Source organism: Melanerpes formicivorus, unplaced genomic scaffold (genome assembly GCF_026170545.1).
Source record: "Melanerpes formicivorus ecotype bairdi unplaced genomic scaffold, bMelFor1.0.p_v2 SCAF_72, whole genome shotgun sequence".
In the NCBI taxonomy this organism is placed as follows: domain Eukaryota; kingdom Metazoa; phylum Chordata; class Aves; order Piciformes; family Picidae; genus Melanerpes; species Melanerpes formicivorus.
Window position 1 is genome coordinate 1,838,582 of NW_027142424.1, and position 27,398 is coordinate 1,865,979.

General features: G+C 47.1%; 1 protein-coding gene across 2 annotated transcripts; it reads right to left on the reverse strand.

Moving 5' to 3' along the window:
- Positions 1-26,587, reverse strand: MAPKAPK5 (MAPK activated protein kinase 5). 2 transcript variants are annotated; one of them, XM_068163377.1, is made up of 14 exons: positions 26,164-26,587; positions 20,254-20,327; positions 18,903-18,978; positions 16,906-17,003; positions 15,265-15,373; positions 12,562-12,651; positions 11,841-11,936; positions 10,720-10,800; positions 7,017-7,204; positions 4,560-4,680; positions 3,508-3,638; positions 2,792-2,913; positions 1,904-2,008; positions 1-237 (listed from the first exon to the last, which is right to left on the reverse strand). In XM_068163377.1, the coding sequence occupies exons 1-14, from the start codon at positions 26,197-26,199 to the stop codon at positions 143-145; spliced, it is 1,422 nt and encodes a 473-aa protein (XP_068019478.1). In that variant the 5' UTR covers positions 26,200-26,587; the 3' UTR covers positions 1-142. The 2 variants fall into 2 exon arrangements, with proteins under 2 accessions (XP_068019478.1, XP_068019479.1); XM_068163378.1 differs by having other exon boundaries at positions 2,798-2,913; positions 26,164-26,585.
- Between the last annotated feature and the right edge of the window lie 811 nt (positions 26,588-27,398).

Sequence of the window (27,398 nt, forward strand, 5' to 3'; positions counted from 1 at the left end):
TCTCATGAAATAATTATGATTTATTAATTTACATAAAAATACTTTTTACAGTTAAAGAATAAATCTTAAAATGGTAAAAAAAAAAAAAACAAAAAACCCCCCCCAAAAAAATAATAATAAAAATAAGATTAAGAAGCTCCAGCTATTGAGAGTCGTGGGAGTTTGTCTGCTCTTCGATAACTTGTTTCACTATCTCTGCCAGTTTTAGCCGATCCACTTTGTCTGTGAATCCTCTGCCTGAAAGGAAAAGAAGAGGGGAGTGAGCTGCTGCTGGGCACAAGGAGGAGAGCAACCATGCTTGGAGTCTCACAGAACCACGCTTCATTCAAATTCAGGACAGCTGCAAGGGAACCAAAAGGAGTTATAGAATCATTTTGGTTGGGAAAGCCCTCTAAGATCAGGCAGTCCAACCATCAACCCAACCCCACCACGGCCATTGAACCATGTCCCACAGTGCCATGGCCACACATTTCTTGAATGCCTCCAGGGATGGGGACTCCACCACTTCCCTGGGCAGCCTGTTCCAATGGCTGACCAGTCTTGCAGGGAAGAGCAAGTGCAGGGTCCTGCATCTGGGTCGAGGCAATCCCAGGCGCAAATACAGGCTGGGCAGTGACTGGCTGGAAAGTAGCCCTGAGGAGAGAGACTTGGGGGTGCTGGTGGACAAAAAGCTCAACATGAGCTCTCAATGTGCACTTGCAGCCCGCAAGGCCAATCAGATCCTGGGCTGCATCAGGAGAAGTGTGGCCAGCAGGTCGAGGGAGGTGATCCTCCCCCTCTACTCAGCCCTGGTGAGACCCCACCTGGAGTACTGCATCCAGTTCTGGAGCCCCTATTACAAGAGGGATGTGGAGGTGCTGGAAGGTGTCCAGAGATGGGCCACAAGGATGATCAGAGGGCTGGAGCACCTCTCCTATGAGGACAGACTGAAGGAGTTGGGGCTGTTCAGTCTGCAGAAGAGAAGGCTCCGAGGTGACCTAATTGTGGCCTTCCAGTATCTGAAGGGGGCCTACAGGAAGGCTGGGGAAGGACTTTTCAGGATCTCAGGTAGTGATAGAACTAGGGGGAAAGGAATGAAGCTGGAGGTGGGGAGATTCAGGCTGGATGTGAGGAGGAGGTTCTTCACCATGAGAGTGGTGAGACCCTGGAATGGGTTGTCCAGGGAGGTGGTCGAGGCCCCGTCCCTGGGGGTGTTTAAGCCCAGGCTGGATGAGGCTCTGTCCAGCCTGATCTAGTGTGGGGTGTCCCTGCCCATGGCAGGGGGGTTGGAACTAGATGATCCTTGTGGTCCCTTCCAACCCTGAATGAAACTATGAAACTATGGAATAAGTTTTTCCTGATCTCCAATCTAAACCTCCCCTGGCACCAAAAAAATACTGAGCAAAACAAATACAACAGAATGAGGGAAGAGATGTGACTAAGGCCTCATGATCCTGGTTGTGACCCACTTCTAATCATCTGCTCCTGGGAGCTGACAGCTCTGCCACCCTGTTTGGTCAAGGAGCCACCTAAACACTTCCAAGGGAGCTGGCCCAGTTTAATTCTATTCCTTTGCTGTCCAAATCAAGCAGGAGAGATGTGCTAACATGGATGAGAGCAGCACCTGGAAAGAAACCAGCTCAAACTAGTTGAAGAGTGAAGATCCATTTGTGCTGTGATGTTCCCACGTCTTGGTGCCTTTGAAAGCTCTACCCTGAGCCACAAATAGAAACTTTCACACAGAACATTCAACCTTATTTCTAGAGCACCCATGCTGGCAGAAGTGCTGAAACTGTATCAAACCCTAAATCAGTTTGGCACAAATTCAAGGTATTTGGGGTTATTTTCACACTAGAAGGTCACTGGTGCCCCTCTTTCACCCAGCCTCAGCACCATTCTCCATGGAAGAGAAGGACTTCCTCACCATTCCAGCTGAAGCTCTGGAGGGTGTCTCGCAGCAGCTTACACTCTCGGTTATACTTCCAGGCCTCCTGCATCACTTCATTCAGCTTCTCATCTTCATTCTCTCCTGTTTAGAACAAAGATAAACAGGAGGTTTGTCATTCTGCCTTGCAGCAACATCCAGTAAATACCATGTGCAGTTATTCCTCCTGACCTCACACAGTCTGGGAAATGGGAGTGAAAGCAGAAAATCCTGCTTCAAAGTTCCTTGGACAGCTCTGCCTGTCCCTGTTGACACCAACTGGGTCTAGTTCTGGGCTCCCCAGTTCCAGAGAGACACAACTACTGGAGAGAGTCCAGTGGAGGCTTCGAAGATGCTGAGGGGCCTGAAGCACCTCTGTGAGGAGGAAAGGCTGAGAGCCCTGGGGCTGTTGAGTCTGGAGAAGAGCAGCCTGAGAGGGGATCTGATCAATGCTTATCAAGAGCTAAAGGACCTGGGGACAAGAGGATGGGGACAGACTTTTATGAGTGGTGCCCAGTGACAGGATTTGGGGCAAAGAGCACAAACTGGAACCCAGGAGGTTCCATCAGAACAGAAGAAAACTCTTTGCTGTGAGGGTGTGGGAACCCTGGGGCAGGCTGCCCAGAGAGGTTGTGCAGTCTCCTTCCCTGCAGAGATTCCAAACCCATCTGGAGATTGTGATCCTGGGCAAGCTGCTGCGGGTGCTGAAGCTTTAGCAGGGGGGTTGCACTGGATGATCTCCAGAGCTCCCTTCCAACCCCCACTTTGCTGGGATTCCGTGTGAGTTTTGTTTACCCTTCCTCACCACTGACACAGCCTGATCTTGAAGGACACTAAAAAGTCAGTGTCTGGCATGTTTAGGAATGGAACTTTCTGAACAGTGGCAACCTTTACCAGCCTGTGGTAGAATGCACTGAGCAATCACATCTCTGAGCTTTTCCAGAGCCACGTTGGAATCATTACTTCCATTCTCAGGGTCATGAATATAAACACCATCCTTTGGCTTAGTGCTGCAAAAGAACAAGGAGGAAACAATTACCATTTGGATGCAACTCAAGTCCGTTACTCATTGCATAACCACACCACTGTCTTTCACTCTTTGGAGGGCTGGGACTGGGAGCTGGATTTAGCACTGATGTCCTGTATTATGAGACCACTTTAAATATGAAGACAAACAAACACTCTTTAAAATCAGTTCAAGTAATAAGGTATATCCCTGTCTTTCACATAGGTAACTGGAAGAGAGAGGTTACCTGGCTTCTTCAGCAAATAAATGTCAGGATCAGAAAAAAATCCTGAAATTCTTTCTCTCTTTGCCTTACCTTATTCAACATAGGACCCATCTTTTCCTAAGGAATCTGTTCTGCTGCCTGCATAATACAATGACACCATCTGCCCTCCTTCCTGCCCTCCTCCTCTCTTGGGGGACACACCACATTGTGCAAGCATCACTTGACTCCAACTACCCACTTCAGCAGGAGGAGTGTGCCAACCAAATCAAGATTTCTGGAGCGTGGTCACAGCTGAGTGAACCTGTGACACATTTCCAGCCCTTCTCCAGCTGCCTATGCTCTGCTCTGTCACAAACAGCCTTGGAGAGTTACCCCAGCAGTTTCCTTTTGCGCAGGATTGGGTTGTTGACAGAGTGGAGGGGTTTGAGGCTGACTTTGAGGTCCTGGATTCTCATGTTGGCCAGCTGCTCTGCATGAGCCTGCTGTATCCCTGCGACCATTGCCTGCAATGGAAAGAGTTGCACTTGATGTCTTAATTAGCTTCTTTGTGAATTAAAGAACAACATATGGACAACATTAACCCCCCCAATACACACCAACAGCCCCCCCCTCCCATATGCACCAAACCCCCATGAGCTCCAAAGACAACAGGAATCAGGTTTGCACTCTACAAGACATGGTTAGAATGACAGTCACTGACTGGGGGACAATACATCCTGAGCTCACAGGGGCTGAATAGGACAAAGTATCATCTCTGCTTCTGATATTTACACGCTGAAGAGTGCTGACTGAACTCCTCTTTGAGCAGACTTTAAAGGAAGCCAGAAGGGCTATTCATTTGCTGCTAATTAATGAAGTCATAGCAACAGCCAGGTATAAAATACAAGGGAAAAGACCTACAGAAGAGTCCTCAGGCCTGTTTACTGCCATACTGTGCTCTCTGCTTGTTAGCACATGGCTACTCTTTGATCATCCTCCCCTAGCCCAAATTTCATAGAATCACAGCATTGTTTTGGTTGGGAAAGGCCTTTACAAGCAGTGAATCCAACCATTCTCTTAACTCTACGAAAGCTGGCAGCTGAGCTATGTCCCTCAGCATCACATCTCTGCCTATTTTAAACTCCTCCAGGGATGGGGATTTAACCACCTCCCTGGGGAGCCTGTTCCAGTCTTTGAGAACCCTTTCAGAGAAGAAGTTTTTTCTAATATCCAACCTGAACCTCCCCTGGTGCAGCCTGAGGCCATTTCCTCATTGCATTCCATTCCAAACTGTTTCCATTTTCCCCACAATGGTCTCAGGCTCTGGTTAAGGCAGAAGGGGAGCTCTTTATCTGCATAACACCATCTCAAAGAAAATACTCCAATCAGCCAAGAGCTATCCAGCTCTCCTATGCAATAGCCTTGACAAAATAAAATGTTTAAACCTTGTCCATCATCAGCTGGGCAGAGGGCAGGATGTTATCAAGAGCCTCGGTGGAGTTGAGCCAGGGATGGTCCAGCACACCTTCAATGGTCAACCGCTCCTCAGGTTTGACCTTCAGCAGCCTGGGAGAAGAATCAATCAGTCCATAAAGAGGTCTTTGTTGATTCACAATGTGCTGCTCTGTCTGGGATCAGAGCACTTAGCAATTTCTGAGCATTAGAGGGGCCAAAAAAAACAAAGGTTTCCCCTAACAACTAAAGCACTAAGCTGACCCAAAAGCAGTTTGACTTTCTCCCAGCTTCCCTCACCCTTGCTGTGATGATATTGTATTGCTACCACAGCTCATTCAGTCATATTCAGCAACTTAGAGTGACAGAAAGGTAATACCCCTGTGCTGCTGAACTCCATACTCACATCCTCCCAGATGGGAAATTGTCTTCCAGATGAACTGGAAATGATCCAAACTGTCACACTCTGGAAATACACACCTAGAGCTCCCCTATATGACAGCCTATACCTGCACCAAGGATCTGGCCATGGGGAGGTAAGGCAAAGCTTCAGAACTGAAAAACTCTTTGCTCAGTTAACTGTTTTCACCATGTAACTCCTTAGCTTTTCTTCCCTTGCAGAAGCCTCATGTAATGGAAACCCTGTCAGGCAACAGCATCTCAAAAATGAGACAGAGCTTGGTTCTGAGATGTCTGAAAACTCCATGGAATTAAATTTTAGTAGAGTGAAAGCCTGGAAAAAGAGGATTTTTGTAGAGAAACTCAGGTTCTCACAGTAATCACAACTCTTTAATAGAAAACCCATTTCACAGACAGTGCTGACAAGGTATCCCCAGAGCCTAAAGCTGAAGCAGAATGACTTGATGAGTCTGTGACACTTACTTAGACAAGGCTCTAAATCAGCACCCTGGCTGCAAAGCAGAATTGTTTAACGTACCAAGAAAGTGGAAATAACCTTTACAAAACATCAGCAGCACCACAGGTTAGCTCATAAATTTCACCTGCAAGGCTGTGCTGCCAAACAGATTGTACTTCCAGTTTTTATACCAGACCCAAGACAAATGCATTCCTTTCTGTAGGTATTCAAAGCCCTAACCCATTATCAAGCACTCCAGCTCATAAAGCTTGAGGTCAGAAATCAGCTTGACATGCTTGAGAGGAAGCAGCTGCTTGAATGCAAAATATGACCTCCAAAAGCAAGACTCCACATGGAAGAGCAATCTACATAAATAAAATGTAAAGGCAGCCAGGCTAATATAAAGTCTAAATGTATTTCTGCACCATAAACACAGATTCAGACTGTCTGGAAAAGATAAGCAGGAAAGGGAGTCCTGATAACCTTAGTGAGGTGAACTGAACCCAAGAAAACAACTTTCTGTGAGCTGAGTTTTAGGGACGTTTTAAAAGACAATGAAACCTATTGACTGTGGAGCTTCTGAGTGAGAATAAAGAGTTGCCCTTGGTCTGTAGTTGCTCTGGCAAAAGGTTGTGGGCTCTCCTGCACTGCTGTAAGCAGGTCCCAGGATCCTTTCCAGACATTAAGTCCTTGGAGATTTTACAGCACTGGGAAGACAGTGACAGTTTAAAATTATTTAACCAACTTCTACTCTTCATGTTGCTTTTATCCTTCCAGTTTCTCTGGCAGTAAGCCCTTCTCACAGGTTAAAAAAATTAAGCAAGGTCAGGACCTAATCAGTGCCACATTGTCAGTGTCACATTGCTGCTTTCAAACAGGACCACAGGATCACAGGCTTTGGAACATCTGCAGCTGGGAGATGTGCACTGCATGAGAAACTGCTTCCATTAGCATTTAGAATAAAATATCAATGCAAAAACCTGAGCTCATAGTCTGACACTTTGTGACAGAGTTTAACCTCCCTTCCCATGCCTCCCTCTTGACTCCTTTTAGGCTGTGCGTTATGTGCACAGAGTTTTAAGGGGCAGATCTACCAGATCCTATTACGCCACCTAAATGTCCCCCCCTGATTTTAGCAGGAGTTTAAACATCCTCAGAGGAGATAAGTGCCTAGGGAGCACTTGCAGCTGTGGCAGGCAGTTGGCTGTACAAAGCAAGGCAGTCTCCCTGTTCCCCGCCCCTTAACAGGCTAAATGCCCAATGCACTCTTGCAAGCTCAGAGACAGAAGACATCAAAAAGTGAACCCAACAGCTGGGGAGGGGGAAAAAAAAAAACCAAAACAAAAAGGGGGGAGGGGGGTGGAACAGAGAGGGGGAAAGAAAAATATTTACCAGGTTTCATTTGTGCTGAGGGTGACAGAAAATGTTTCAGCTGCGTGTGCTGCAGACACTTTCCCCCCACCTCTGGAGAAATCAGCAATCAGCCCTTGGGGATAATGCACTTGCCAAGGGATTCATTACTGGTTTGGTTTTTTTTTCTCCAATTTCTGAAGACAAGCAAGGAGCAATACAACCTTTTCCTCCACTGACTCACTTTCGCACAATGTCTTTCGCCATTTCTGAGATCTGGCTCCACTCCTCCTCTGGGAATTCAAAACTTCCTGTCATGATCTTTTTCCGCATGTCCTTGGGGATTGTCCGACTGTGGTGTTTGGAGTAAAACGGAGGGTATCCACACAGCATCACGTAAATAATGACACCCAGGGACCACAAGTCACAGCTCTGAAAGCAAGGAAATGGTCACTTTGGGGCGCAGTTTGCAGCAAGCAGCGGTGTAGCTACGTTAAAGAAACCTTCTAGCTGGCTCCCTAAGAACACAGAAACGCAGCTCAGCCTCCTCCTGAAGGTCCAGCTGAGGACCTTCCTGGATAAACATGGGGAATAGGGAAGCACAAGTGAACTCCATCCTGTCAAGCTAAACCCAGAAGTAGCTTGTTTAGAGAAATGCTCCTCTAACGGTGCTATGCACTGGTAAGTTGTCTGGGACAGAGAATCAGAGGTGTGAGCAAGCTGCACATTGATTATATCACTCAGGATACTTGCACCCTAATCCCTCAGTATCAGAACATAAACCAGAGTGTGAGACTGCAAAAAGAAACAAACAAGCTAGCAGAGAGACTTAATCAGAGATGTCTGTCATGAAAACTGCATGTCCTGAAAGCCATAGGGATGAAGAAGCGTTAGAAAGCCAGGAGCAGCATTTCATGGCTGCGCTCCTTGCTGCCCTCCCTCCCCAGCCCTTTCACCAGTGTTACTGCTGATGCAACACAGAATAAGGTCATCCAGGAGGTGGATCCAGCCAAAAAACATCTCAGGAAAGAAGATGAAAGCCAGATCTATTCCCTACCCAGGTCACTGTGTTACAGTATCACAGACACTACTCGGGCAGAAGGCAAGAGGACCATAACAGCCTAGACCTCAATCCAAGCTTCTGTTGGACTGCGTCCTTAAGAACGTGTCTCTGTGATCACTTGGTTATGGCGTGGTGCAGGCTAGGGCTGGGAGGATGTGCTCTGACCCTGGCCATCCACTCCAAACATTCCTTTTGTGCCAGCACAGCTAATGATTTATTTTTACTAGCCTGGTTCCCAGCCCAGCAGTCCTTCAGGAGACTCTAAAGGTTTATCCCAGGAACACGCTGCCAAGTGTCAGCAGAAGCCTGAACCCCAGCCAGGTTCAGGTGACCATGGAAAGACATGCAAGGGCACATTTGGGGACCAAAGGGAGGTTCTGTGATCATTTTACACAGAGAGAAGCCTGCAGAGCTGCCAGCTGAAGCAACATCAACACCACTGCACCTGCCCCATATTCCACCACCTATTCTGGTACAGCACCAGCATACCTGAAGCTGCACAGAAACTCAGCAAACAGAATCCCTCACTCCAAGAACTGCTTTTTGATTGGATCAACACCAACCCAAGAAGGGGCCCTCAAAGGTCCTTCTGGAGGGAATACCTTTAGATCAACTCATACATCAGTATATTAAACCCCCAGCTTTTGGCTTTTACAAAACATGTGGATGCTGGTAACAAAAGAAAACTCCAAGGAGTTACCCATGTTTGCTTTCCAGCAAGTTGTTTAAGCCAGCCTCAGATTGCTCTAGAAGTCTAAGTGTCTATTTAGGTGTCTAAATGTTCACTCTTTTCACATTAACTGGATATAAATGCTAATGAAATAGCATTTAGATTTTAGGCATGGAAGCAGGAAATGGGTGTCTCAATTCTTCACAGATATGGTTCCCACATTCGATTCCTCAACAGTCAACCCCCTCCAGCCATGATATGCTCAGCCTTGATCCAACACACACACAACTTAAAAATCCTCAAGAAGCAAAGATGTGGGTTTTCCCACTCTGGCTCTGAATCTCTATGGAAGGACAGTGTACCTGGTGTCTGTCACAGGCTATTTTGGGGAACAAGACACAAGCCAGATGCTGTTTTTGCAGTGAGTCACACTTGGCAAGGTGAGGATGAAGCCACTGCTTTCAGCAGCCTCTCCAGTTGGTGCCACTATGGCTGAAAGCAGTTCAGAGTGACCCACCAGCTCTTTACATGAAACATGAAAACACAATCACATCATAAATCCCTGAAGGTAAGGCAGCTGGACCTTCTCAGTATCAGAGTTACCTCCAGCTGGTTTCTAATTTCAAGGTTATTCCATTCTCCACAAGAATATGACCCAGATTTTGCTTCATGTGCCATGACCAGGACACTTTGATTCATTGAAAGATCAAGGCAGCTACCAAACTGTTAACATGAATAGTGAGCAACCACTTCTAGGCATCTCTGGGAACTGCATCTACTCCCCTGAAAAGGGCTATTAATGCAGAGTAAGTTTACTGCAATCCACAAAAGTGGAATTCTGCCTTGTGAGACTTCCACAATTCATAGAAAACAACGTTCCCTGTGGCTGGGGTTCACACAAGACAGGGCAGAAGAAACTATATTGCAATGGCTATTGACATGTGTGGGAGAACTCTTTGTAAGAAGTGTCTGGCTTCATCACCAGTCCCTGTCTCCAGGATGGAGAAGAGAGAATCCTAACCCTCAAGAAGGCAGATCTGTGATTAGGAAACCTGTGCAGCCCAATTCAGTGAAAATCATCTCAGCCCATGGCAGCTTTAGCTCTCTGTAGAAGGCTACAAAAACATTAACACCGGGTATCAATTCCCTCTAGCATTTGGTGGGTTAAACCACCCTTGAAGCTGGAATCAGTGTAGATACTTAAACTGCAACCAGAAACCAGGTAACTTTAATCAAAAGTGACCCTCTGAAAGCAAACTCTGTGGTTCAATCACTGTTAAGCCAGCAGGAGACAGAGCTAATATGGAGGAAAATGTTTTGTAATGACCAGAAAGGAGAGCAACCTTTCAGGACACTTGCTGTCATTACTCTGCCAAGACTCTAGTAGTAGTTGCTATTGCCCATGGCTGCTGCTACAACCAACACAACACACTACTGGTCATTTTGCAGAAGATCCCCAAGCACAGCTGCCTGACCCAGAAACTCTGGCTGACAGCAAAGAAAATGCTTCCTTTGAACCAGCCTCTTGCAGAGGTGTGAGAACTTCCCACGTGGTCACACTCCAGCAGAACCATTCTACTCTCTCCAAAATCTTGCTCCTATCTAGTGCTCCTCCAATGGTGTTTGTGTATTTTTTTTTTTTCTTTAATTAAGGGATTGTTAATTAAGCTTGGGCAAAGTGTGCATGTCATTATCTGCTCTATCAGAGCACAGAGCCAGCAGCATCTTTTAGTGGGGCGCTTCTAAAGACAGACCTGCACAGATCATTGCCTTCTAATTTGCCAGTTCAGCTGAATGAAACCTGCTCTGAATCTTACACACTTAAGGGGAGAAATACCACTGTCCCTGCCCACTCCTCTCAGAAAAGCCAAAGGAATCACACTTTGGAGCAATACAGCCCCAAAGCCACTTCTTTTTACAGCTGGAAACACAGGTGTACACACAATAGCAAGCAACATGGCAATTCCCTGCTGCTTCCTAGAGATCCTGCCTTTTACTCAGTGGGAGACATTTGGCTAGTTAGAGATGTCCCTGCCAGAGATTAGAACAACTTGTATTGTTCCTAGCTCTAAGTGTGTCATTTCAGGGCAATAAAGTTTATTGCCTTAGGTGATAAATGATGTCTATAGACTACTCCTGCAGCAGGTGCATCCATGGGGTGGGGAAGACACTGTGCTTTACAGACATTGATTTGTGGGCTGTTTCAGAGCTTACCTTGTTATAAGTGTAAGGTGTTGGAGAGGTGGGGATAATACCAGATTTTTCTTTCTGATGCCTTCTTTGTGCCTCCAATACCTGTTGCCACGAGAAGAAAAGAAAAGTAAGGTGAAACACATCTCATACAGGCACCACAAACAGCAATACCTACACCAAAGATGAGCCTGATGCTTTTCCATTCAGTGACCTTATTCACAGATTGCACTGGGTTGGAAGGGACCCTCAATGGGCATCTTGTCCAAGCCCCCTGCAGTGAGGAGGGACACCTCCAACTGGATAAGGTTGCCCAGGGCCACATCAAGCCCAGCTACTGAAGGCTCTGTCAAACTCCAACTGTTATCCTTAAGAAAAATCAGAACTTTCTACATGTCAACTAAAATACTTTGCTGCTTTGGATAAAAATTCCAGTTTTGCCTGAATTAAAGCAAGTGCTCACACTTCTTTTGTTCAAAACCTCAAAATATCTCTGGAACTAGGTCACAAAGCATGTTTGCACGCTCCAGAGATGTCCCTTTTTGCCTCTCCCTTGGACAAATCACATCAAATTTGTTCCTTGTTGATCAAATTTGGGTTTCTGGGAAAAAAAATAATAATTAAAAACTTAAAATCTATTTAAATCTGCTCAGGAAAATCTGCAGCTTTGGTAATTCACTTGCCTCATAAACCCTGTCTGCAGTGCACGCGGCCCTTCCCCAGCAGGCTCCAGCTGAGGATGCATTTTCAGGGCACTCAACTGTGGCTGCGGGGTCTGATCCCTGCAATTGCTCTTCCTAGTCATTAAAGGCTGCTGCCTTGCCCAGAACTGCAATTAAATATCTGCAGCTTTCTTTTCATTTTCTTCAGGAATCCAGCACAAAGCACAAAAGAGTGGGGAAAGCAGCACTACAAAACCCAGCCTGTCCGTAAATGATAGATTAGCTCTCAAGGCATGCTGACAAGGAGGCCAAGCCAGGGTGAACAGTTTACCTTGAAAGATGGCTACTATACAATTACTCAAAATTCCTGCACTCAGAAGCCATTAATGGGACAGCAAAAGCTTTTAAAATGACATGGTTATGGAGGCACAGGCAATAAAGATAATGATTCCCCTCCAGCCTAAAACTGTAATCGTTTGTTACCTGAGGTGCTACGTAATATGGAGTGAACTGTGGTGTCATCAAGTCACCTTGGTCTACTTTGGCAAACCCAAAGTCACACAATTTAACAGGTGCATCCTAAAACAAGGAGAAGAAGCTTTGTTACAAAATCTCATTGTGTCAGCTTTCCTAATACCTATTTCTTGCCTTCTACTCATCTTACCTTTGCCATGCATCATCCTCTCTTGTATTTAGACCCTTACCATCCCACAAAGCAGGTTAAAGCTCAAATATTCATCTTTGAAACAGTAATTTTTTTTGTATTCCTGGGAGGGTCCTCTGGGTCAAAACCAGTGCCCCTCTCAAACCTGGAAAGCACTAAGCACATTGAAGGGAGGTCACTGCTTATGCAGGGTGGTTATGAGGAGAAGAAGAAAAGAAAACCAGGCAAGTGTTTGGATATATCAAAGCATCTATAATACATGTAAGAACACCTTGATGACACCTAGAGAGCAAATGTGGCATAGTGGATTTTCTCCTCAGCAAAACAGGATTCTGTACTGAGGTGGAGAACCAGACCCACACAGACAGCCTGTACTCCAAGCAGATCACAGCATGGAAAAGCACAAAGCCAAAAGAGGTGATTCATTTTGCCTCCAAAACAGGGCATAAATACCATTTTACAACTACAATTCTGAAAACCACCATTGAGCAATTTCAGAGAGCTCAGCAGCAAGGAAAGAACACCAAGTCTCCATCTTACCAGAGAGTTATCCTTGAAGAGGAGATTCTCAGGCTTGAGGTCTCTATGTGCAATGTTTAGTGAGTGGCAATGCTGCAAAGCCAAAGCTATCTGAAAGAGGGCACAATAAAACAACCACAATTACAGAACTCCTCCTTTAACCTGCACAGTTATTTTAGCTTCAAAAGAAGGACATTGTCAGCATAGCTTAGGCCCCAAACATTTTCACTCCACTTGGGTACTGTTCTAAGGCAGGACAAGCCCAGCCATACCGCATCACAGTGCGGTAAAGCAACGAGTGGGAGATGAAACCCACCAAGCTACTCAGTTTGGGTTCTGCTCAAAGGAAAGAGAAAATAAAGGCTGTGTTGTATTGGGCTTCCCAGCCATCCCAGTTTGACCAACTCAGGGTATTTTTAGTCCCCCAGCAGTGAAACAGATCATGACAGTGTCCTTTCATATGCTTGGTCTCCAAGGTCACTACAATGCTCTCCAGTAACTACATTCTGTTAGCAGTCAACAGCAAGTTCTTGCTTCAGGATTTCAGGGAGTATTTAATTGCATTTGGTACTGACTTACGAGTCACCACTGAGGCAGTCTTATTCTTTAGTTCTGGAGAGCACTGCCTGCAATTTACTCATTTCATGGGATATTAGACAGAAATGCATCATTTGGTTATTCCAGAGACAACCTCTTACACTGCTGCGGTTTAGAAAGCTGTGACCCAGTCACAAAAGCTCAGACTGTACACTGGGAAGTGCAATTCATTGGAGAAAACCAAAGCATAAATACTTAAACAGTGTTACTGAAACAAAGTAAGGCAAAGCCACACAACCCTTATTTAAAAGTACTTCTTTTGGCTTCTGCAGGATCCCACCCAAACCCTTGGTGAAGTGTTGAGTCCTTAGAAGGCTGCAAATGATTGTGCTGAGAGAACTTCTGTGTTAACTCAGCTCAGAAACAGATATAAATGCATTTCCAGAGACAATGAGGCAGCTTTGTGACAAGTTTTTAACTCTTACTGGGTACAAGGAACTAAGACCTGTAGTTCAAGACAGTGATGAAGCACCACTGGAACAAAAGAGTGAGGCTTTAACACTTTCAAACTCCATTTGTATACACATTAAAGCAAAGAGCTACTTGGGACATGAATAACCCAAGTGTACACACAGAATTCAATTCAGTGGCTTGTCTCTTTGTGTAGTTTTAAAGGATGTTCCCAATGTGCTCCTCCTGGAGACTGCCTTGCAGTGTCAAAATCAAATGGCCCAGAGGACACGAAAACAAACTGCCAAGAATAATTCTGCACTTACAGCTAAGTTCTCTGTTGGGTGAAACCAAAAAGGTAACAGTACAATTAGCATTTCATTAGAAACAAGTCAAAGCACAAGACAGAAAAGCAAGCTGAAATGATTTGGCCTTCTTTTTTTGCCTCAGTACCAAACATCTCCCTAGCTTTGGGGGAAGCAAGTGATGGGGTAATGGATAAATTCACAGAGTCGTGCCAGTTTAGGACAAATGCTGTAACATCTTGTCTCATGTTTTCTTTCCTTTATTCAGTTCAGTGATCACTGGTGTGGAAGCAGGACATCTACTGATTTGTATCTCCAGTACAGCCTACAGCTCATATATCTGTTCTTTGGATTGCAAATAACCTCTGCAAGAAGCAAATAATGGCCAACTCCAGCCCTCAGCTTGGTGCCAATCCCCATGCAGAAGAGCACAGCCATTTTGACAGCAAGATTCTTCTGCCTTGTAAGTTCCTTACAGCAATCTGATGGTCCCCTGCTGTGGCTATCACAACATGCAGCCATACCATCTTTCCTGCAACCTTCCCATTAATCCAAGCTTTCTGACTGGGCACCACAAATCAGCCAACAGCTGTGATGTGAAAAAGAACAAGCTCACCCCAGAACTGATGCTGGGGATCCTCACATTGCACCCCACGGAGCCCCTTCTGCTCTATCATCCTGCTTACTCTAGCAGGACACAAGCTACTCACAGCAGCTGTACTGCTAAGCAGCAAATGCCTGATGGACACCAAAATCTCTACCAATAAATACCATGGAGGGTATAAAACAAAAGAGTCAAGAGTGAGTTGTGTGGAGAAAGGGAGAGGGAAAACCAACATCAGAACAAAGAGCATAGAAAGCATGCACTACAGTGGTACATTCCTCTTGTTTTCTTCTATGATAGGCAGGGCTTCCACAAAACCAGCCACAGACCCCAGCTTGAAAATCACTGGCCCAGGGCACATTGTTGTCTGCTGCAAGACAAGAGGTCACTCCCACCCAAGAGGTGAGAGAGACAACAAGTCTATGCCATGGCCAAGAGCGATTCTCAACCTGGATCTCAGGGGCCACAAGGGGTCTGGTGAGAGCCTGTGGACTGGTGGAGGGAACAACAGTGAGGGATACAGCAGGAAGAGTGAGCTAGAAGAGAGTTCTGAGGAGGTGTTCTGTAGACCAGGTTAGGAAAACCATTGCTGAGGACAGCAGAGACACCAGGGTCCCAACACAGAAGAACTAGCCCACACCTTCAAATCCTTTGCTTCTATTAAAACTTTGGCATTGTCAGGTTATAACAAAGCAGGCAATGAGCATCGGATCAGAACGGAGGGTTGTTTTAGCTTCCTTTTTTCCTACCCCTCCCAGCCCAGAAGATTGTTAAAATACTTTAGCCATTATCATTCATGGATTTGCTTATACAGGGGGGTTAACTTGCCTGCTTTGTTACTTGGCTTGCTTGCTTCTCAGTAAAGTGCCGGTGCTGGCTGATTCTGTGAAATAGCTCTCCCCCTTCCATCATCTCCATTACAATTAGGAGCCGAGCCCTGTTCAAAAGCATTTCATTTTGTTACATGAAAAATAATCAGAAAGTGTAACAGAGTTGCTAAGCTAATAATGCACACTTCACATCTACTGATGCAGGCCGAGAGAGAGAGACAGACACTTGCTTCTCCTACAGTTGTTAGAGCTATTTCGGTTCCGTACTGTTGGGGTTTGAGGTGTGGTTTTTTGCTTTAAAGTGTGTAAGCTGCAGGATTTTCTGGCTCCCAGCATGATCTGAGTGTCAGCCAGGAATCTACACTTTGCTCTTCATGTTGGGCTACCACATCCAGCTGGAACAAACATCATGGACATGTCTACGTGGATGCAGTTACATGCAAGCTCCACCTACTTTCCACCAGCAAGCCAGCTTGGACCTGGAAGCCATTTAGACACATCAATGTCTGATCCTGCCCTCAAAGAATCATACAGCAGGTAGAGTCTTGCATCAGACAAGCTGAAGAGCTTCCAGGCTGGAGCTGGCTTAGACCATGCCATGTACTGGTCTGCACTCATCCCTGCAGACATTAAGACCTGCCTAACTGTCTGCCTAGGCACTGAAGATGATCTTGACAACTTAGAGGCAGAAGGCTGAGGAATTCTCTTCAATGCTTTTGAATCTGGATACTCTAGTTCACTTTAGTTTCCAGTTTTATTGCCATAATTATGAAGGGCAAGTAGGAAGCATGGAGATCAGGACTGCTAGGTCCTCAAGAAATTAACTTCTTGTCACCACACAGCAATATCAGATACAGCAGAGACTAACATGGGTCTCAGCTCTTCAATTTTCCATCTCTGGTTTATTTGCCCTCAACTAACATCCAATTAGAAGACAATGTTTTATCCCAGGCAACATTCATGTATGAAAAAAAGTCTGCTTCATGCTTTGCTGTGTGCATCCTAAGCAGGAGAATGTACTGAGAGTTTTCAGGGCAGAACCTGGTATTTTAAGATGTAATTCTTTCTTCCTTCTGTTGTTCTCAGGGAAAACTGGCACTCTGGGTTTCCCCAGTGGCTCTCAGGCATCACCCATCATGAAAAAGGATCTCATAATTCAAGGCAGCAGCAAAAGTCACAGCTCCAATCCTGCCTTAATGATGCTTTGAAAGCAGGAGGAGGTTCAAAGGTTACAATTCAATTCAAGCTACTACAGCATTATCAAAGCAGGACAGAAGCTAGAAGCTAATATACTCCCTCAGACAAGGCAGCTATCACAAACTGAAAAAAACTAAGAAATTAAGTTGAATTCAAGACCAGGAGTAAAGGACACAAATTGATTTAAATATGCAATGCCCTCTGGGCATTGAGAGGGGAAAACAGAGAGGTTGTTTAGTCTGAAGTATAAATAACATATCTGGAACCTCCCAGAAATATTCATTTTGGTCACTCTGTGATAAAAAAACCAAACCAAACCAAACACCCCCAAAACACACACAGACAAAAAAAACCCAGACAACCAAAAAGCACAAACTCCACTATACCTTGGCCTAGACATGGAAAGAAAGCTGTGGGAATGAATCACCCTATGTAATCTTACCTTGGGCTGGATTCATGTGGGAACTGCACACTGTTAGCATAAACTTCAATAATCTGAACAATATTGGGATGTGTTGCACACATCATGTGCAGACGTACCTTGAAGAGAAGGGAAGAAATGTTACTGCACACAGTGGCAGGCACTTGACCCCATTTCTGCTCCTCCCTCTGCCCCCAAAACTACAGCACACACAAGCCTGTGCAATGCCAGCTGTGCTCAGCACCAGGCACACCCAGCTCAGAATGATGCACAGAAGATAAGAAATGCCTACAGGTGTGGATGTGAGTGACCAATGGCAATCACTTTGCTCAGGCCAAGACAAGAATCACAGAATTGTCAGGGTTGGAAGGGACCTCAAGGATCTGAAGGGGCCTACAGGAAGGCTGGGGAAGGACTTTTCAGGATCTCAGGTAGTGATAGGACTAGGGGGAAAGGAATGAAGCTGGAGGTGGGGAGATTCAGGCTGGATGTGAGGAGGAAGTTCTTCACCATGAGAGTGGTGAAGCCCTGGAATGGGTTGTCCAGGGAGGTGGTTGAGGCCCCAACCCTGGAGGTGTTTAAGAGCAGGCTGGATGAGGCTCTGGCCAGGCTGCTCTAGTGTGGGGTGTCCCTGCCCATGGCAGGGGGGTTGGAACTAGATGATCCTTGTGGTCCCTTCCAACCCTGACTGATACTATGATACAGTTCCAACCTTCCTGCCATGGGCAGGGACACCTACCACTAGACCAGGTTGCCCAGATTGTACCCTGCCAACCTGGTTGTTACAGACCATAGAATCAATCCCAGCAGGGTGCCTGAAAAAGTCCAATCTTTGAATTCTTTGGGGGTTAGAAGAAATTTAAAGCTGGAACTCACTTTAAAGTAGCAATAGATATATGATTAAAACAAAAAATTCCTGAGTAAAACCTGCAATTCCATAATCCAGCTTCTTTATGGCCTGATGAACTGGCACTCCACGCACAAAACCTCATCTCCTGTCCCCAGCTTTCTGAAGGAGGCACCTAAGGAACTTCTCACTGTTTAAAGCCACCTGGATTGGTAAACCAAGCCAAGCTTTGGCTTTTTGACTGGAGATTTTAAATGAGAATTCTGCTCAGCAGCAAGAACTGGAGGTTGCCTAAACCTTAAGGACAATTAACATTTCTTTCACTTTCGTGACAGCTTGAATGATTGCCCAATGTTTTCAGCAGGCTGAGTTTGGTACCTTGGCATGCTCCTGCCAGCCACAGTAAGTAACAAATGGCATCAGGGAGCTGATTTATTTCCTCTTGCACTGAGAAGCCTGTACCATTTAGAGGACAACTTGAAGTATTCTTGGCAGTTCTTAGGGCAGTAACATCTAAAAGTGAGATGTACTTGGGGGGGGGGCCTACAAGAAAGCTTGGGAGGGACTTTTCACAAGGGCTTGTAGTGACATGATGAGAGGCAATGGCTTTGAGCTGCAAGAGGGGAAATTTAGAATGGAGATTAGGAAGAAATTCTTTACAGTGAGGGTGGGGAGACACTGGAATGGGTTGAGCAGGGAGGTTATGGTTGCCCCCTCCCTTGCAGCGTTCAAAACCAGGTTGGCTGGGGCCTTATGCAGCCTGGTTTAGTGGAAGGTGACGCTGCCCATGGCCATGGGGTTGGAAGCAGATGCTCTTGAAGGTCCCTTCCAACCCAAACCATTCTATGACTTTATGGACAGAAACAAAATTAATCCTCAACCATTCAAGTTACCCCCCATGGCATGTAGGGAGAAGAGCAGCTTTAAAATACAGCTCTACACATGACACTTCACACCCATAAAGCAGAGGGCACAAAGACTCCTGTTTCACCCATCCTACGGAAGCTGAGCACAGCAAGGCTAGAGGATCAAACCCCAGGAATCCTGCACAGCAAGATCTGCAGAACATGTGGTTGGTTTCAGGGGGGTTTTTAAACCTTTGTTAACAATTCAGCAAAAGGGGTGAGACTTTGTGGTGTGTCAGGAGGCAGAGTACAAACAGGAAGCATACCTCATTTCTAGCTTTTGGACGATCAAGAAGAATTTTCAGTGCAAAACGCTCTTGAGAGGATTTTTTCACGCAGACTCTGGTATTACAGCAACAAAATGATTCAGTCAGCAAGAATGTTAAAGAGACAGTTCAAGCAAGTGAGCTACAGTTAAGAGTTTGCTCTCCACGTTGGGAATTAACAGGAATGCCTGTAATTGGGAATATACATATTACCCATCACCACATCCCAGCCTGAAAGCCTGTTTTCAGCCTCCCACAGCAACCCAACACATCATGGAGAACCACCTCACACAAAGTTAGGTTTTCAGCAATGCAGAGAAAGGGCTTTGGAGCGATGGGTAAGGGCAGGCAAGCAGCACGCACTCTATACCTGCAGCCTCTTTGATTTAAAATAACCCCCCAAACCACACAGTGGCAGCCTGAACACTGCCAATGGAGGGTGTAGCCTGCAATAAATAACGTGTTTCTGAATGGGAATCCTTGTTTTGGCAAGGCCACCAACTGTGCCACACGGTTTTCTCTCTCTCTCTTTCCCCCATTTAACACTAACAATTGAACTGCGTCAGAGGGAAGGGCCCAGATATTACCAGGCAGCTACAAGAATGAAGCACAAAGGGATATTTTCATAAAGATCAGAGGCAACACAGCAACACAAAATGGAGGAGGAGAAACCAACTGCCTGGACAGGAAGATAAATGGTGGCAAAAGACAATTGTTCTGTCAAGCACCCAGAAACAGAGGCGCAGAGATTTGCGTTCCGGCGCCGGTGCACAAAAGGGAGAGCGCCTGCTGCAAAGGGAACGTGGATTTTGCTGTGCAGAAAGCATCCAGCTCCTGCAGGGCTTAGAAATTCACGGTGGGCAGGTCTGGTTTGAGATGCAGAGCTCGTGGCACTGTCTGCTTTGGCCTCACATGATGATGACCTGAAAAAAATAGCTGGTAAAAATAGCGAAGGGGGCAGGCAGCGCTGATGCCTCAAGTGATGACACCATAGATGGGAGCGGTGACCTTTGCTCCACGCTGACACTAGCACCCAAAGGACAAAGGTGCTGGAGCAGGATTTTCTGCTGCCACCATTTCACGAGCAACTCCTCTTCCCTCTTTGCTTCAGGAACATGGAAGTGAGATGGGAGCAAGCAGAGAGGCATGGAGAGCTTTTACTTCAAACACACGGGGAAGACAATACCTTGCTTGCACATCAGCTACGACCCACACGGAGACATCTGTTTGGTTAGAGAGTCTTCCCCCCCTGACCTCCCTCTGCTGTTAGCACACTTCAAATATATACTCACTTCTCCACAGCTAATGGAACAGGCTGAGATTACACAAATCTGCTGCTGGATTGTCTTACCTAACAGGCCCACTGATCCCAGCTCCCAGCTTCTGAGTCCAGTTAATGTTGTACTCCTCTAAAATGGAGGTTTCCTAGTCAAGAAGTAGATGGAGGGGAAAGAGAGTAAAATAAATACATGAATACAAAATTACTACATCCCTTCCAAATACAAAAAAAAGGGGGGGGGGGGGGGGGGGCAAAAAAACCACCTCAACCAGAAAGGGGGGAAAAAAAATAGACAACCAACTCAGCAGACCTGATTTGCAAGATACCTGAGCAGTGAAAGAGCCTGCTTTGGGGTTTTGCTTCACCTAGGAAAATTAAGCATAAACACAAGCACAATAATACAACTCAGTTCAAAGTGATCTCTGTGCAGCTGAGACTGCTCACCCTGGCCTTTTGAAACAGGATTATTGAGAACAGTGAAAGGGATCTTGTGCCTTTAAATCAGAAAGCATCAAGGGTACTTCCTCACCCCCCCCCCACCCCGACTCCTAAATCCATCTTTCTACCTATAAATGGTCAATCACAATTAAACACAAAGGCCAAACTTCAGCATTATTATATATATATTTTTTTGGCCATACAATACAACAGGAAATGGTTTTGCTGCTTTCTTTAGGGTTTCCAAACCTTTGGAATCATGATCCTGTAAATTAAACCCTGCATGACTAGTTTTAGCTTGTCTGATAATGAACCAGGCTCCTGTTTATAATCCTTTTGTCTAAATTCATCTAAAGAGGGTTTGGTTTTGTTATGACACAGCTTGGGTGCTCTCATGCTTAAACATGTCACAAGGCAGGATGGAAATGGAGCTTCAGTGGGCAGCATTTTGATTCATGCCACTGTCACGTGCTGATACACAGAGGGTGACCCAAGAGCAGTGGGTGTGCAAACTCAGCTCTCCAGGTAACACATACCACACAATTCTGCCTTTCTCCTTCATGAACATTGCTACCTATGCTCAGGAGCACCTCTCCAAAAGCCACATTTTCTGATGAACTGCAGGACAAGCAGCTGATAATAAAATCTAGTGCTGGAGAAGCTTAAGCAAACAGGTAAAATCCTTCTTGAAGACACTGAAAGCAAATGGAGGAGTCCACTGCTTGCACAGCAATTTTATTCTGAGCAGATTTGTTCCTTCTGCAACCACCCCAGCCAAAACCTGCGGCATTTCAGGATTCACTCATGCTACAAATGGTGAGAAAACTGAGATCACTCGTCCTCCCAGCTAAGGTGTTGAAAATGGCAGTCCCTAACCTGGTGGAGTATGTCCAGAGAAGGGCAATGAAGCTGGTGAAGGGTCTAGAGAACAACTCTTGTGAAGAGCAGCTGAGGGAACAGCTTAGTTTGGAGAAGGAGGCCAAGAGGAGACCTCATTGCTCTTTACAGCTCCCTGAAAGGAAGCTGGAGCATGATGGGGCTGGTTTCTTTTCCCTAGTATCAAGTGACAGAATGAGAGGAAATGGCCTGAAATTGTGCCAGGGGAAGTTCAGGTTGGAGATTAGGAAAATTTCTCTGCTGCAAGAGTGGGCAGGGATTGGAACAGGCTGCCCAGGGAGGGGGTGGTCACCACCCCTGGAAGTGTTCAAGAAATGTGTGGACATAGCACCTGGGGACATGGCTTAATAACCATGGTGCTGCTAGGTTGATGGTTGGGCTCAGTGATCTTGGAGGTCTTTTCCAACAGAAACAGTTCTGTGATTCTGTATCAGGACTCTTCTGCAGGCTGTGGCATTCAGCAAGTCCAAGTGCCGGGTGCTGCACTTTGGCCACAACAACCCCATGCAGAGCTACAGGCTGGGGTCAGAGTGGTTGGAGAGCTCCCAAACAGAGAGGGACCTGGGGGTGCTGATTGACAGCTGCCTGAACATGAGCCAGCAGTGTGCCCAGGCAGCCAAGAAGGCCAATGGCATCCTGGCCTGCATTAGGAATAGTGTGGCCAGCAGGAGCAGGGAGGTCATTGTGCCCCTGTACTCTGCATTGGTTAGACCACACCTTGAGTCCTGTGTCCACTTCTGGGCCCCTCAGTTTAAGAAGGGCATTGAGACTCTTGAATGTGTCCAGAGAAGGGCAACAAGGCTGGGGAAAGGCCTTGAGCACAGCCCTGTGAGGAGAGGCTGAGGGAGCTGGGATTGTTTAGCCTGGAAAAGAGGAGGCTCAGGGAAGACCTCATTGCTCTCTACAACTACCTGAAAGGTGGTTGTAGCCAGGAAGGGGTTGGTCTCTTCTCCCAGGCAAGCAGCACCAGAACAAGGGGACACAGTCTCAAGCTGTGCCAGGAGAAGTTTAGGCTCAAGGTGAGGAGAGAGTTCTTCACCGAGCGAGTCATTCGTCATTGGAATGGGCTGCCCAGGGAGATGGTGGAGTTACCGTCCCTGGAGGTGTTCAAGAGCAGATTGGACGTGGCACTTGGTGCCATGGTCTAGTCATGGGGTCTGTGGTGACAGGTTGGACTTGATGATCTTTGAGGTCTCTTCCAACCTTAGTGATACTGCCAGACTGGAGCCAGACCTCAAGCCACATGGATTGAAAACAAAGCAAAAGAGGAAAGCTGATAGTTAAGGCATGATTTGAAGGGATTAGAGAATGTAAAAGAGAGGCATGAATGGAAAACCTGCCTTTTGGTGCAGTCTGGAGTGGATATTGCACAAATCCTAAATGACTTAGTGTGAAAAGGTGCAAAGGGAAAGTTGAAGTGGAAGTTTTATGGAGGGTTATAAAAGAAAGGGGAAGAACAGCACGGTGCATCACACATGGTTTGGTGTTTTCAGGTAGAAGCACAAAGGAACTTTCTTGTCAGTTCAGCTAGCAAATTTCACTTGTGAGAACTGTATTGGAAAATGGCTAACTGGATTTTTCTGATATTCAGAGAATCAAGTGCATCAAAGGTGGAATGAAAACACAATTTTAGAAGATTAATGAGTACAGAAAGGGTTTCTCTGAGCTGGGAAGTACCTCCTTGGCTCATGCTGTCAAGGCCGCTCTTAGGCGTTGAAGTTATGATGTCAAACCATTGAACTGAAGAAGCAAACACCAAAGTACTCTGGAGCAACAGTGTTATTAAGTGATAACAAAGCTCTATAAAAAATAAGGAATTGAAGTCTGCTGCTCCAGTTCTGGGCTTTCTGCTCCAGCCCTCCCTAACCCCTTCAACTGCTGGTCTACAAGGGGATACTGTCTTTATAACACAAACCCAGCCCTGACTAAACAGCTTCTGATGCCTCCTGACACTTCTGCCATGGCACAGAGAACATTTACTAGATTCCAGGTGAGGAAGTGGAACAGTGGAGCTGATCAGGAATTGGCAAGTCTGTGATCTGTGAACCGAATTGAGGGAGAATAATATCTGATAGCTCCTGAAGGACAAGTCCCACAACTACAAGTAAATCCATTTCTATTATAAATCAAATTTCCTCTTTTGTGTTCTGCATATTTACCATTACTTGAAATAAAAGCAATTCTGCTTTCTGCATTTCTCTTTGGATTCCAATCTCCATTCCAAAACAGCTTTACAACTTAGAAGTAAAAATCAATAACCTCGAGTGAGAAAAACTATGCACCATTTCCAGATGATATGAAACACAATGTTTGAGACCTCTGATGTCCACCAACATACACAATTGCTTCTGTCACCTTCTAGTTCAGAAACAGGAGCTCCAAGACCATGCACCTACAAATCAACAGGTTCATAACATTCAAACAGTGTGCAGATAGAAAACTGTCCTGTGAAAAGACCACAATTTCTTTTGAGCCTAAATGCCTTGACTCTTCATTTAGATTAATGGACCATGGATGCAGGCAGCAGAGGGTACAGTATCCTGTACCCTCCTGTACAATATCCTGTACTTAGCTCCACAGCTGGAGAATAAAAGGCCTTACAGTAGCACTGCTGCACAGGACTGAACTGACAGACCAGCTGACAGGTCAGCTGGAATTAATCTGCTGTGGCTGGGAACAGAGGAGGCAGAGGAGCACCAGAGAGAGCCTCTGAAAACAATCTGCAGTGGTGCAGTTTCTTACAGCAAAGCCTTTTGCTCCTACTGTTAAAGGAACTTGAAACTTGTGATCACCCCTCAATTTCCAGTGGGCAATAGGAAGAAACTAGTTTGAAATGTATTCAGTGACAACAAAGTTTCACATAGACTTGAAGCACTGAGCTCTTTTCAGCAGTTCATCTCCCTGTCAGCAAGCTCAGGGTACCTAAAACAACAGTTTGAGCATCACTCCCATGCAGAGTCAGCAGTCTGGGGCACTAGCAGCCTGCAAAGGCAGGGCCCTAAGATTTCTCCCAGCTTGAACTCAACAAGCTGCTTTCAGACAGGGTCAGGCATGCATCAAGACTGCTCGGGGTGGGGGGGGTGCAAAACTCAATTCTATGATTCTACTTCTCAGTTTCCACTGAATACCAGTGGGGAAAAAGGTTTGAAATAAGCTACTTAGAGAATAACTCATACTCAAATAAAAGTATACAGACTGCTGTTTGGACAAAGTCCACCTATTCAACAAGTGAAATGCCAACCACCAGCGTAACTCCACCTCCGCTACTCCAACATGCAGCCTTTCAGATCATTATCTTGAATCCCAGACCTTAAGCCTTCAACCAATCAAACCTTAAACAACAGCCAAGCATTTGAGAGAAGCAGAGAAATATATCATAGCATTAAATCATGGTTTAGAGTCAGACAATGCCTATAATCATAAAGGCTTGCCCAGAATCTCAGAACCCCTCCGAACACAGGAGCAGATGGCAGCTACAGGACTGTCCCTACACTCAAACAGCTACCTCAGCTTCTTTGTTTTGTTTTTAACCTCCAAGGGTTTTTGACCTTTACTTTCACCACCACAAAAATACTTGAAAGCCCTTCTTTATGAAAGCTGCTTCCCCCTGCACTGTGCCTAGATTGATAATGAAGCATGAAGAGACAGTATACAATTGTGATACTTGAGCTCCTAGTTTAATTGCAGTCTGGGTTGTCTGAACATGGTGCTTAGACCTCCCTCTGCTTCGGGCTTTTTTAGTTCAGAAGGAAAGACCCAGGTACTTTTAATCTATCTGGATTTCCACACCACAAGGCCCTGCTGTTAATTCACTTCCATTGATTTTTGTCCCACGGTGAGCTTTGTAAAGACAGATCCCCCTGTGACGGAAAGCAGGGCTAACGAAAGGTGTCAAATGCCAACATACAAGGTCTTTCAACCTGTATCCTAAAGGAATTCATTAATCTTATTAAAATAAACATTTGTGCAGGCATCCAGAATCTGAGAGCCAACGTTTTGGACATGGGAAAGAGACTGCAGAGAGTCTTTAAAACATTGTCACTTTATCCTAAAAGGGTTTCCCCATCTTCCTCAGGAACTCCACTCAGCCAGGCCACAGAAGGATTCACTGGGAAGTGCTAAGCTCACACGCTGATTCTCGATGTAAAAAAAGAAATCCTGAATCTGTTCAGCTCCTCTACAACCACTCGAAACACAAACATCCCACACGCCAGATTTGTTTTCCTCACAGCATCCGAACAGGAACTCTGAGATGGATCGAAGCAAGAGCACTGCCTTCGCAGCACGGGTCTGCCGTGAGGCACAGACCCCAGCTCCTGGCCGCACCGAGCAGCCCCAGTCTTGCTCCCTGCGGTCTCAACGCCCCAAAACTGTTCCCCCAAGGCGAGATCCCGTGGATGCCATCTGCCTGCAGCTCCTAAGTCCCTGTGCAGTGTCTGGCGCTTCACACCGGAGCACTGCGGGTCACGGGCCCGACGGCAGCAAGTCCGCGGCGTTTGGCCAGCAAGGAGCAGAGCCGCAGTCCTAAGAGAAAGGGGAACCAGTCCCCGCCGGGCCCAAGGCCATGCCTGCACTGCCCCTCGTAGGGCAGGGGACAAGCAGGAGCTGGTAGCGGGGAGACCCCGAGCGCCGCTGTCTCCTGCCTACCTTGATCATCTTGTCCATCTCGTGATCCTCCGACATCCTCCTGCGAGGCTACGGGTGGCTATAGGGCGCAAGAGCCGCCGGCCCGTGCCCACCGAGGGACAGCGGGACTCCGGGGGCCGGAGAGGCAGAAAAGAGAGGCAGGTGGTGAGGGGACCCAGGAGCGGCGGCGGGGCCGACCGGGGGCGCTGGGCCGCGCTAGGCAATGGGCAGCCCCGGAGGAGCCTTTGTGCCACCTCCGCACCGCCTCATCCCCGGCCGGACGGGCCGGGGGGGGGCCGGGACCCCACACGGAGGCGGGGGAGGACCGCGGGGAGGGCGCGGGCGGGCCCAGAGCCGCCGCTCAACTCGGGAGACGCCGCCGCCGAGGCGCCGTCGCCGCCCGCGCCGCCCGAGAGCCAGACATTGCCGGCACCCTGAGCCGGGCACACCCGCCGGGCGGCGCGTCCCGCCGCGGCGCTACCACCCCCGCCGCGTCCTGTGCGGAAGGCCAGCCCACGCCCCCCCACCTCCTCCCCGCTCCCACCGGGGAATTTTAGGAGCTTCCGCTACTACGGTGGCGCGGTTTACAGGCGGCTGCTTTCCACCCCTAAAAGCGCGACGTCCCCATCAAGGCCCCCCTCAGGGCCTTCAAGCTGCCCGGCGCCTTCTAACAACGTAAGACGGGGAGGAGGGGGAAATGCCTCTCAGGGGGCGGTGCTAACTGCTGCGCTCCGGCCCCGCCCCGAGGGGAGCAGGCCCCGCCCCTCCCACCAAGAGAGCCGCGCGAGGGGGCGGAGCAAGGCGAAGCATCTCGAGACTTCGGGCCCCGCCCGCTGGGCGCTCGCTGCCGTGACGGCAGGTGGCTGCCGCTCGCCGGCCCTGGGCAAGGGCAACGAGCGGGGAGCGGCCTCTCAGTCTCCAGTCGAGAAAGGGATCGTCTCCTTCTCCTCGCACACCTGCCCTTCTGCAGGACTTATTCTGGTGACACAGGACGAAGGTGTCTCCTACAGCAGCCCCAGTGCGCTCACTAAGGCACAGAGCCCCTCATTTCTTCCTGCCAGGCTTTGTCAGCCTCTCCTCTTGCTTCGCTGGGGACAGACGGCAGGCGCAGGGCTCTCCAGCGTTAGGGCAACGCGGGGAAAGCAGTGCGGAAAGTCAGCAAAAAACCTCTACAGTTGCTTGAGGCAGGGGGTAATTCACAGAATCACCAAGGTTGGAAGAGACCTCAAAGATCATCGAGTCCAACCTGTCACCCA

Excerpts from the sequence above, each read along its gene's own strand:
- MAPKAPK5 (XM_068163377.1), bottom strand. The coding sequence starts at position 26,199 with ATGTCGGAGGATCACGAGATGGACAAGATGATCAAG. Across the intron at positions 2,914-3,507 it reads CGCAAAAGGAAACTGCTGGG|CACTAAGCCAAAGGATGGTG; the intron begins GTAACTCTCCAA and ends GTTCTTTTGCAG. Across the intron at positions 238-1,903 it reads CCAGAGCTTCAGCTGGAATG|GCAGAGGATTCACAGACAAA; the intron begins GTGAGGAAGTCC and ends TTTTCCTTTCAG.